Raw genomic sequence first — 9,496 nt, forward strand, 5'->3', positions numbered from 1 at the left:
GCTCTGACACAGCATTTTTCTTCTTGGCCAAGGTAGTTGCCATTTGCATCATTTAGGTCAATTGTGGGGTATTCCAATTAAAAGCCAACACAGCTCATTCAATCCGTCACATATGCCCTGATGGCCAATGCTATTGACTAATATGGACCGTGGTGTTTGCTTTTCTCATCATTTTCTAATCTCAACCATTTGATTAAAATAGTCTTTAGGATTAAGGGTTGATTAATCCACCTAAGTCAATGTACCGACTAGATAAAGTTGTCATTGTAGGAGAAGAAGGAATGTATATGCTGACAAAGAACCACGTAGGATCTTCAACAAAAAAAAAGAACCACGTAGGAAGCTCACATCGACAAGTTCTTCTCTTCGTTCACCCTCTCAAAATCGAATAGTAGTACTAAATATTGTTTTACCAAATTGAGCGGCAAAGCCATTAATATTGATTAAACTCAATTGATACGGTACTATTCCGGTATACGGTACTAATTAATATCGTTACATAATACGTCACTATCTGCGTATTGAGTACGTTCTGTGTATACTTCTTCAGTATGTTATTTCTTATTGCATTATATTTTGGATTATTTTCCTAGACAATTTATATTTTTAGGATGTATTTGTCACAAACAAAACTATTCATCGAAACTTATGATCTAACAAGATAAAGAAAAATAGTTTTTGTAGTTAACAATCCAACTAGTTAAAAAGACTTTGGATTTATTAAGACTAAAAATTTCGATATGCTAATTTTGAAATACTGAATCGCGAAAACACTAAAAAAATACGAAGAAACGGGCTACGCGATATGCAAGGAAAGAGAGTATCTGGTAACATTTAAACTTACTTAAGTTGGACACCAACATCATGCAACATGTAGCATGTATCTTTAGTCTTTGTAAACTATTTTTTTACATGAGAGGTATAAAAAAACAAATCAAGGAATAAATCACATACAAGGAATAAATCACATAGGATTGCTTGGACTTATTTTAAAACTTTTTGAAAAGTAATATTAATGACACCATTCTTTAGGAACCATTTCTTCTTTTTCTTTTAAAAACTTTATCAAAGATAAGATCATGTGGGCCTTTGTTTGTTCTAATTGATGACCCATGAATGACTCTGCAAAACCAGAAAAGTATTGATTCACTAACTTTCCTTTCTCTTCTTTAATTCCCTAGGCTATATATATACACTTCACATGATCAAAGTATTTCATCACCAATTCCAAACTACCTCTCTTCTCTTCAATCTCTTGTTTTCAGAGAGGCACCAAGCAAACTTAATCATTTTTCAAGTAGTAAAGCATGAAGAGCAAGCTCGCTAACCGCGTTATCGACATTCCAATTAGTTTCGCCCATGGCGTTCGTGAACATGGTAACTAATTAACCACTATATTATGTACTTAAACTTATAGAACACACATTTTTTTTCAATGGTTTCTTTTGATTTTCACTCCAATCTAGTTGGGCCTAATTGATTATTGATATACTTTTCTTTCTTCTTTGGGTAAACAGTGAAATTGGGGCCTAAGATATCAGAAACAGTCAAGGGGAAGTTGAGTTTAGGAGCAAAAATTGTTCAAGGAGGTGGAGTTCATAAGGTTTTCAGGCAGTTATTCAATGTTGGTGAAGATGAGAAGCTATTGAAAGCTTCTCAATGTTATTTATCAACCACTGCTGGCCCTATTGCTGGTTTACTCTTTATATCGACCGAAAAAGTTGCATTTTGTAGTGAAAGATCTCTTACTTTTTCTTCACAAAATGGAGGTTTAATCAGAACACCTTACAAGGTAATCTTTGATTCATTCTTATTGATATAATTTTCGAATGATTCTGGATCAATTGTATTAGTATCGGTTGGGAACCGTTGCTAATAGTTATTTAAAAATTTCAAGTAGAATCAACCACACGATTTTGTTTTAACATTTTGATTATTGATTTGATTTTACAGGTTGTGATCCCAATAGAGAAGATAAAGAGAGCATCCCAAAGCGAAAACGTTGATAAACCGACACGAAAGTACATGGAAATTGTTACAGTTGATCATTTTGATTTCTGGTTTATGGGATTCGTAAATTATGAGAAAGCCTTCAAGTATGTTCAAAAAGTCATCTCTGCAATGCCTCAATGACTAGGTTACTTGATGAGATATCAAACACCCCTTTTTCTCTACCGTTTTAACACATCTTCGATGAGAAAAGAAGCTAAAATGATAAATACTCTTTATCTAGATTTAGTTTTAGTTAATGTAAGATATATTTACGCAGTTCTTGTAACACAATCATCAATTTGTATAATATTCTATCCTTATTTATCTTTCATTTTATATCTCAATCTTGTCTATTTTCTCTTAAAAGATAAATTCTTGTCTATTAGTCCTAGAATATCATTTGTAGTGAGATCTAATATATCTGATTCTCACTGACTTAGAATGAATGATTATAAGATTTTTTTTATAGGGGATATAAACTAATAACCATTTCAATGAAAAAAAACTAAGGGACTATAAATGTTAGAGTTCTGACAACTAAATGAACCTAGGCTTGATATTGAACATTTTTTTGAAGTAATATATGTAATTACGCTCGAACCTGAGACTTAGAAGGTCGAAATTAACCAACTTGATAACCACTACAACCAAAAGGCGTTGAAAATGTTGAGCATATATATCACCTTTAATTAACTAAACTAACCTTTTCAACACAAAAAAACTAACCTAGCCGTCAGATACAACCGCGTGTAATATAACAAAGTAATCCGAATTTAAATGTATATTCTATAAAGATCTTAGAATTCATGGTAGAAACTACTTCATAAAAAATATAGCAAATTTCCTTTTGTTTTCTCTCCTTTCACAAAAATAATTTAAAGATAAGTCAAAGATAGGTTATAAACAAAGAATACAAAAAGGTTTTTCATTTAAGGACAGACATTGTATCATGAGTGGAAACTAGATGCAATGAAGAGGATGGAAAGACTTTGTTGGTGTAATCCACCTCATCCACCAAAACTATGACCATAATCCAGGTTGGTTTTGCCATTTGTCACAATGTGGTTGCACCATTATGCTTTTTAGCCCATGGGTATGGTGCAAAAAGATATCCACCTCATGACCTATGTCAAAAGACTAATATGGGAGGGACAATTTCACAATTCAAATCTTCTAAATAAGATTTTCTAGTTTGAATATTAATTTTCTTAAAAAGACTAAAGCCACACTTTTGCTCTCTTATGTTATTTGAGACTATATTATTGAGAAGGTTCTAATGGTATTATTGAGTACATTTCCTTGAACATATAGTATATGGACCTAATTAGGAATATAAGAAAATTTGAATATAATAACATAGTGGGAGGAGGAACATAATAATCATATAATATAGTTCTATTAAGTTATGGAACGGCACAGTCAAAGGGTAGTATGGAAAACAGTTTGCCAACCGGCCGAGTGTCGCGGTGGGGGTGTATATTTTGTTGTTTGACACTAACTATGCGCGGTCTTTTGTCTGTGAAATTCTTTGATCTTAACAATTATCTATTTGTTGAGTGATTTACAACATATGTTGCTACTAAACTTCTTGAGTGATTTAGATCATATGTGGCCACTAAAGGTAGGTCCTATGTGGTCACTAAACTTATCAAGTGACACACTAATTTTGATACCAAGGTAAGTTTGACGACGCCAAACTCTAGTCCCAATTGAAAATGATTAAAGATGACCTGCATATATATTGATAGTAACGGTGTTCATGTAAGATTATTTTCGCTATTTTTACCTCCCAATTTTAGGTTTCACCTTTAATTCAGAGCTAAAAAATTCGAATAAAAAATACTTCAAATTTGCATAAGATGAGATTTGTATAACTTTGATAATTTTGAATATAAATTGGAAGAGAGTACAATGAGGATAGATTGTACAGACTAATATTTCTCGTATTTGAGTCAATATATCTTACATTAACTTCTCTTAAGACTAAATTAAAAAATATATATATAATACTTCAACTTCTTTTTTCTTTGAGGATTAAAACGACCGAGAAAAAATGGTGTTTGATATCTCTGCTCGTGAACTAGTCATTGAGGCATCTGAGAGATGACTTTTTGTAGATACTTGAACGCTTTCTCGTAATTTACAAATCCCATGAACCAGAAATCAAAATGATCAACGGTAACAATTTCCATGTACTTTCTAGCAGGTTTATCCATGTTCTCACTTTGGGATACTCTCTTTATCTTCTCTATTGGAATCACAACCTGTAAAATCAAATCAATAAGCAAAATGTTAAAACAAAATCTTGTGGTTGATTCTAATTGAAATTTTTTAATAACTTTAGCAACGGTTCCCAGCCGTTACTAATACAATTTATCCAAAATCATTCGAAAATTATATAAATTAGAGTGAATCAAAGATTACCTTGTAAGGTGTTCTGATTAAACCTCCATTTTGTGAAGAAAAAGTAAGAGATCTTTCACTACAAAATGCAATTTTTTCGGTCGATATAAAGAGTAAACCAGCAATAGGGCCAGCAGTGGTTGATAAATAACATTGAGAAGCTTTCAATAGCTTCTCATCTTCACCAACGTTGAATAACTGTCTGAAAACCTTATGAACTCCACCTCCTTGAACAATTCTTGCTCCTAAACTCAACTTCCCCTTGACTGTTTCTGATATCTTAGGCCCCAATTTCACTGTTTACCCAAAGGAGAAAGAAAAGTATATCAATAATCAATTAGGCCCACTAGCTTGGAGTGAAAATCAAAATAAACCATTGAAAAAAACAAATGCTTGTTCTATAAGTTTAAGTACATAACATAGTGGTTAATTAGTTACCGTGTTCACGAAGGCCATGGGCGAAACTAATCGGAATCTCAATAACGCGGTTGGCGAGCGTGCTCTTCATGCTTTACTACTTGAAAATTATTAAGTTAGCTTGGTGGCTCTCTGAAAACAAGAGAGTGAAGAGAAGAGAGATAGTTTGAATTGGTGATGAAATACTTTGATCATGTGAAGTGTATATATATAGCCTAGAAAATTAAAGAAGAGAAAGGGAAAGTTAGTGATTCAATACTTTTGTGGTATTGCAGAGTCATCCATGGGTCATCAATTTGAACACAAAAAAGAGGCCCACATGATCTTATCTTTGATAAAGTTTTTAAAAGAAAAAAGAAAATGGCTCCCAAAGTCTGGTGTGATTAAAATTACTTTTCAAAAAGTTTGAAATAAGTCTAAGCAATCTTATGTGATTTTTTCCTTAATAATTTCTTTTTGTCAAGAGAAAGATTTGTAAAACTAAGAGGTAGTAGTTATGGGTCTATTTTTTAAAATAAATGTCCTCACACATTAATATTAATTTTTTTGGCCTTTGTATATAAATAAAGTTTTCCTCGTTATATAAAGTATAACAAAAATTTTGACACCACAAGAGTAGGAAGTAGTCGAATTAATAAGTAGAATTTGAATTCTAGCTCTCTTATTTGAATTGTAGTAATCTTTTTTCTTTTTAACATGTCAAAGAAAGTGGGTAAATTTTAGCTCTAAATTTAAGACTTCAATCCTTTCAACACAAAAAAAAAGACTTCAACATGAAGAATGTGATGGTTGGTTCTTATATTTTTATAAGGATAGTATTTCATTTGGTCCAATGTGAGAAAGTGACCAATAAAGCAACAAAACATGTGGATATAGCCCTTGATGAGGTGGTTCCTAGTCATCATGTTCCTTCTATATGACAGTTTTATGGAGTGGTAGGTAGGCCTGAGTTAGTTAAATGTCCCTTTAAACCCGACTACCGGCGTTTCATAATTAATTTTGCATTAACGCAAACTTCATTTCAGCCACATATATAAATAATCTTCAAAAATACATGTAATTATGTAAAATATTGTTTTTATAGTTTCTGTGGCTCTTAAATCAAGATTAAACTACCCCACATTAAAATAAGTTCAACAGATTGAGAAAATGGATGATGAAGTAAAGACTGGTCATGAGGTTCAAGCCACATCCATGCATGATTTTGGTGTTTATTGGTTTAATCTAACTATATATGACTATTAATCCAGCTTGGATTTGCCATTTGTCACGACTCTGTTGATCGAGTTGATCGAGTTGATCGAATCATTCTTTATCACTGTGGATGTGTTGCAAAAAGATTTCTTCACACCCACCAAATGGATAGGAATGACAAGTTCACAACTCAAATCTTTTATTTGATATTTGTCTAGTTTGAATATAAGTTTATTTTGTCATTGGTGAAATAAAAGGGAAATGATAAAGTTACAAAAGATTTTGACAAAAAAAGGTTCCCAGCTGATGTGGTGGGTGTGGTTTCAAACTTTGACCAAATCTAGGCCGTTGAGAGATGAAAATCACAACCGCCACATCAGTTGGGAACTTTTTTTTGTCAAAATCTTTTGTGATTCTAGCATCTCTCAAAATAAAAAGAGTATTAGTTTATCCAATGGAGATAGATTATCAAACTGATTTGCTAACTAAAAGTTTGTCCGCCTGAGATCTTCAACCCATCTTTTGGTTTTAATTTTTTCCTCTTCTTCTCGCTCTATCTTCTTCCTTTTTCCTTGCTTTTTCTTCTTCTCTTCCTCTTCTCTATATTCACTCTCTCCTTCGCCAGCCAGAGTAGAGAAGGAGAAGATAAAAGAAGAGGAGGAAGAGAAAGAGGAGGAGGAGGGGAGGGGTAGAGGAGGTACTTCGTCTTCGATGAAAACAAATCCTTTTAACTTCGGCATTTCCAATAAGCTTCCCTAACAAAATATTTTTTGTCGAAGACCCTAAAACATTTTGTTGACGGTAAAATCTCAAACTATGAAAGAATGTTTTCAAAAAATGGGGGTCCAAAAATTTACGTAATAGTGGGGGTATATGTCAAAATATCTTAAAATATTTCAACAACTACAAAAGAGTAAAATCGTCATGGTTGGGGTGTGTGTCGCACACGCCTAACTTAACTCGGAGTTGACTGTTTCCATCCACGTGGAGGTATATATCAAATGTTTTCAAAAAGGGAGGGTGTAGTCCTACTATGCATATAAAAGTAGGGGTGTATGTCAAAATCTCCCATTTTTTTCTTCTTCTTGCTCTATCTTCTTTTTTTTGAATTGTTCAGCGTGTACCTCGAACTCTATCTTCTGCCTTCCTTTTTCCTTACTCTTTCGTGTTCTTTCTTATTCTCTTCCTCTTCTCTCTCTTCACTATCTCCTTTGTCGCCGAGAGTAGAGAGGGAGAAGATAAAAGAAGAAGAGGAGGAGAGGAAGTACATTGTCTTAGGTGAAAAATACATTATTTTTAACAACTTTAGGTTCCCTAAAACATTTTTTTTTTGAAGACCCCAAAATACTTTGTTGACGACATGTGACTGTGACATAAACATTATTCTGTCGCACATTGTAGAAATTTAGAGAAGGAATTGTATAAATTTCGCATGTTGAGCCCGAATGACTTGGCCCATGTATAGATAAACCCAACCCCTACCGGGGGTGGAACTACAGCTAGCTAAAGGGAGCCATAGCCCCCCTTGACCCATCCACAGGTCTTTATTGTAACCATGATTATCAAAGAATGTTAATTTGTGAAAAACGTAAGCAATAACAAGTGAAGTCTTTCAGTCTTTTTGGTAGCAGTTCTTAAAGTTTAGTACTAATGTTTTCATGTGCAAATCAATAAAAAAAAAGGCAATTGAAAATTTTGAGCGAAACAAAACAACAACGAAACAAGAGTCACACATTATAAAAATATATTTGATTTTTTTACATTGATATTTGATCTTTCGATTAATTATTTGAATGTGATGTGTGAACACCTGTATCTCACTGCTATTAACCATTATTTAGAGACATAAAAACTTCACTGTTTGAAACAAAAATGATGCTATGTCCGGCCGGGCGAGTTGGCAGTCCCACCGGGCATAACATCCTGACATGTTACGAGGGAGAGAGTCCTTTTTGGGTATTTAGCTTTGAGTCCCTCAAGTTTTGTACTTTCCGAGTTGAGGACAACCCCTATCAAACACGGGATTCAGATTTTGCTTTACAACAGCTAGGGCAAAACCCAAAAGCTAGGGCAAATCGCAATTTCTCCCCTCTTCACTCGATTTCAAATCGATTTTTTTAACTCGGTTTCAACTCGATTTTCATCATCCAAAGGGTAAGGTTCAACATCTCATCCCCTTCTTCACTCGATTCCATCCACCTAGGCATCATCGGGTAAGGTTAACTCTCATACCTCTTGTCACCGTCTAACTCTCTCTCACTCTTTACAAATTTGAAGGTTTCAGTCCACTTTCTCTGTCTTTCTTGTTGAAACTCTTAGGGATTTTGATGCCTAAAGTTTATAATTTCATTTTGTTTTGAAGTTTTTATGAAACCTTAGTGACCATTTACATGACACTTGAATTTGTTTTGAAATTGTTATGATTCAAACATCAGTGAAATAAACCCTCAAGTTTATGATTCCATATTGTTTTGAAGTATTTATGTAACTGTTATGATTTATGATACTTGAATTTGTGAAACTTTTATGAAATTGTTAGGGTTTATGTTATTTCATGATTCATTTAGGGATTTGATGGTAAGGAGCCCGAGTCCGTAAAATTGTAGGTTATCAAATTTTCGGGAGCGACAAACGTATACAACTTCTTCTCAAATCCTCAATTTTTCACTATCTGAAATCCGAAAGAGTCGAGTAATGGTTAGAAATAACTTCAGTTTAGTGTCTTTTATGAAGAGTTTTTGTTTTCTTTTTAGTTTGGTTATTCGTGATGATTGAACTCATGGATATCGTCTTAATTGTGATTCTGGGTTCCCGTCAAGTGTTTGTTAAGAAGGGTTTTCGTTTACGAGAGACCTTTAGTCCCTGCGAGTTTCGTCTGATCTGTAAAACTTCTTGAAATATAGGAACTGAGGCAAGGTGGAGATTGTCTTTTGGTAGCAACAACTATAGCAACCAGAGGCTTTGATTTTCCAGAGACAACCCGTGTACAACTTTGATCTTCCAAGTTCGACTGTAGATTATTTTCCGAAGAAAAATGTGTTGTCACCAACATTATAGCAGCCGAAGAATGATTTGTTTTGCAGAGACATGAAAATGAGCTTATGTTTCGCTGTGAAGAACGATTTGTTTAGTAGAGACATGAAAATGAGATTATTTTTATAATGTTGGTTTGCTTAAAAATGCGATTTGTTCTCTTGTAAACAATGGATTGTTCTTCTGCATTGACTTGATTATGGATATAGTTTATGTTGTAAGAAAGTTCCCTTGAATTCAACTGTCAATTTGATGAAATCTTATGATAATCTCATTTTACAACTAATTGTTGTGATTTTCGTGGTATTTTGTGTTTATAGTTGAGTCACGTTCTTGGGAGCCAAACATTACTACGATATGTACATAAAAACTACCAACAAGAGGAATTTTTAGACAATAAGAGCATAGTCTTCAATTAGATCGTAAATATTTCCAATTACAAGAATAAAGAGATCAA

The 9,496-nt window shown here is 33.4% G+C and overlaps 2 protein-coding genes and 1 long non-coding RNA gene across 3 annotated transcripts; 2 read left to right on the forward strand and 1 right to left on the reverse strand.

The window, feature by feature from the left end:
* Positions 1-1,083: 1,083 nt before the first annotated feature.
* On the forward strand, positions 1,084-2,328 carry LOC147563837 (GEM-like protein 6). Its single transcript, XM_086665126.1, has 3 exons — positions 1,084-1,377; positions 1,518-1,792; positions 1,954-2,328. The coding sequence occupies exons 1-3, from the start codon at positions 1,308-1,310 to the stop codon at positions 2,131-2,133; spliced, it is 525 nt and encodes a 174-aa protein (XP_086521252.1). The 5' UTR covers positions 1,084-1,307; the 3' UTR covers positions 2,134-2,328.
* Positions 2,329-3,841: 1,513 nt separating this feature from the next.
* LOC147563838 (putative GEM-like protein 8) lies at positions 3,842-4,996 on the reverse strand. The gene is made up of 3 exons (XM_086665110.1): positions 4,834-4,996; positions 4,417-4,691; positions 3,842-4,256 (listed from the first exon to the last, which is right to left on the reverse strand). The coding sequence occupies exons 1-3, from the start codon at positions 4,901-4,903 to the stop codon at positions 4,077-4,079; spliced, it is 525 nt and encodes a 174-aa protein (XP_086521236.1). The 5' UTR covers positions 4,904-4,996; the 3' UTR covers positions 3,842-4,076.
* Positions 4,997-8,004: 3,008 nt separating this feature from the next.
* On the forward strand, positions 8,005-9,264 carry LOC147563839 (uncharacterized). The gene is made up of 2 exons (XR_015236693.1): positions 8,005-8,219; positions 8,910-9,264. It is a non-coding gene; the product is annotated as an uncharacterized LOC147563839 (long non-coding RNA).
* The last annotated feature ends 232 nt before the right edge of the window (positions 9,265-9,496 follow it).

Source organism: Eschscholzia californica, unplaced genomic scaffold (assembly GCF_041429995.1).
Source record: "Eschscholzia californica isolate CP2 unplaced genomic scaffold, dmEscCali1.0.p SCAF_1, whole genome shotgun sequence".
Taxonomy (NCBI): domain Eukaryota; kingdom Viridiplantae; phylum Streptophyta; class Magnoliopsida; order Ranunculales; family Papaveraceae; genus Eschscholzia; species Eschscholzia californica.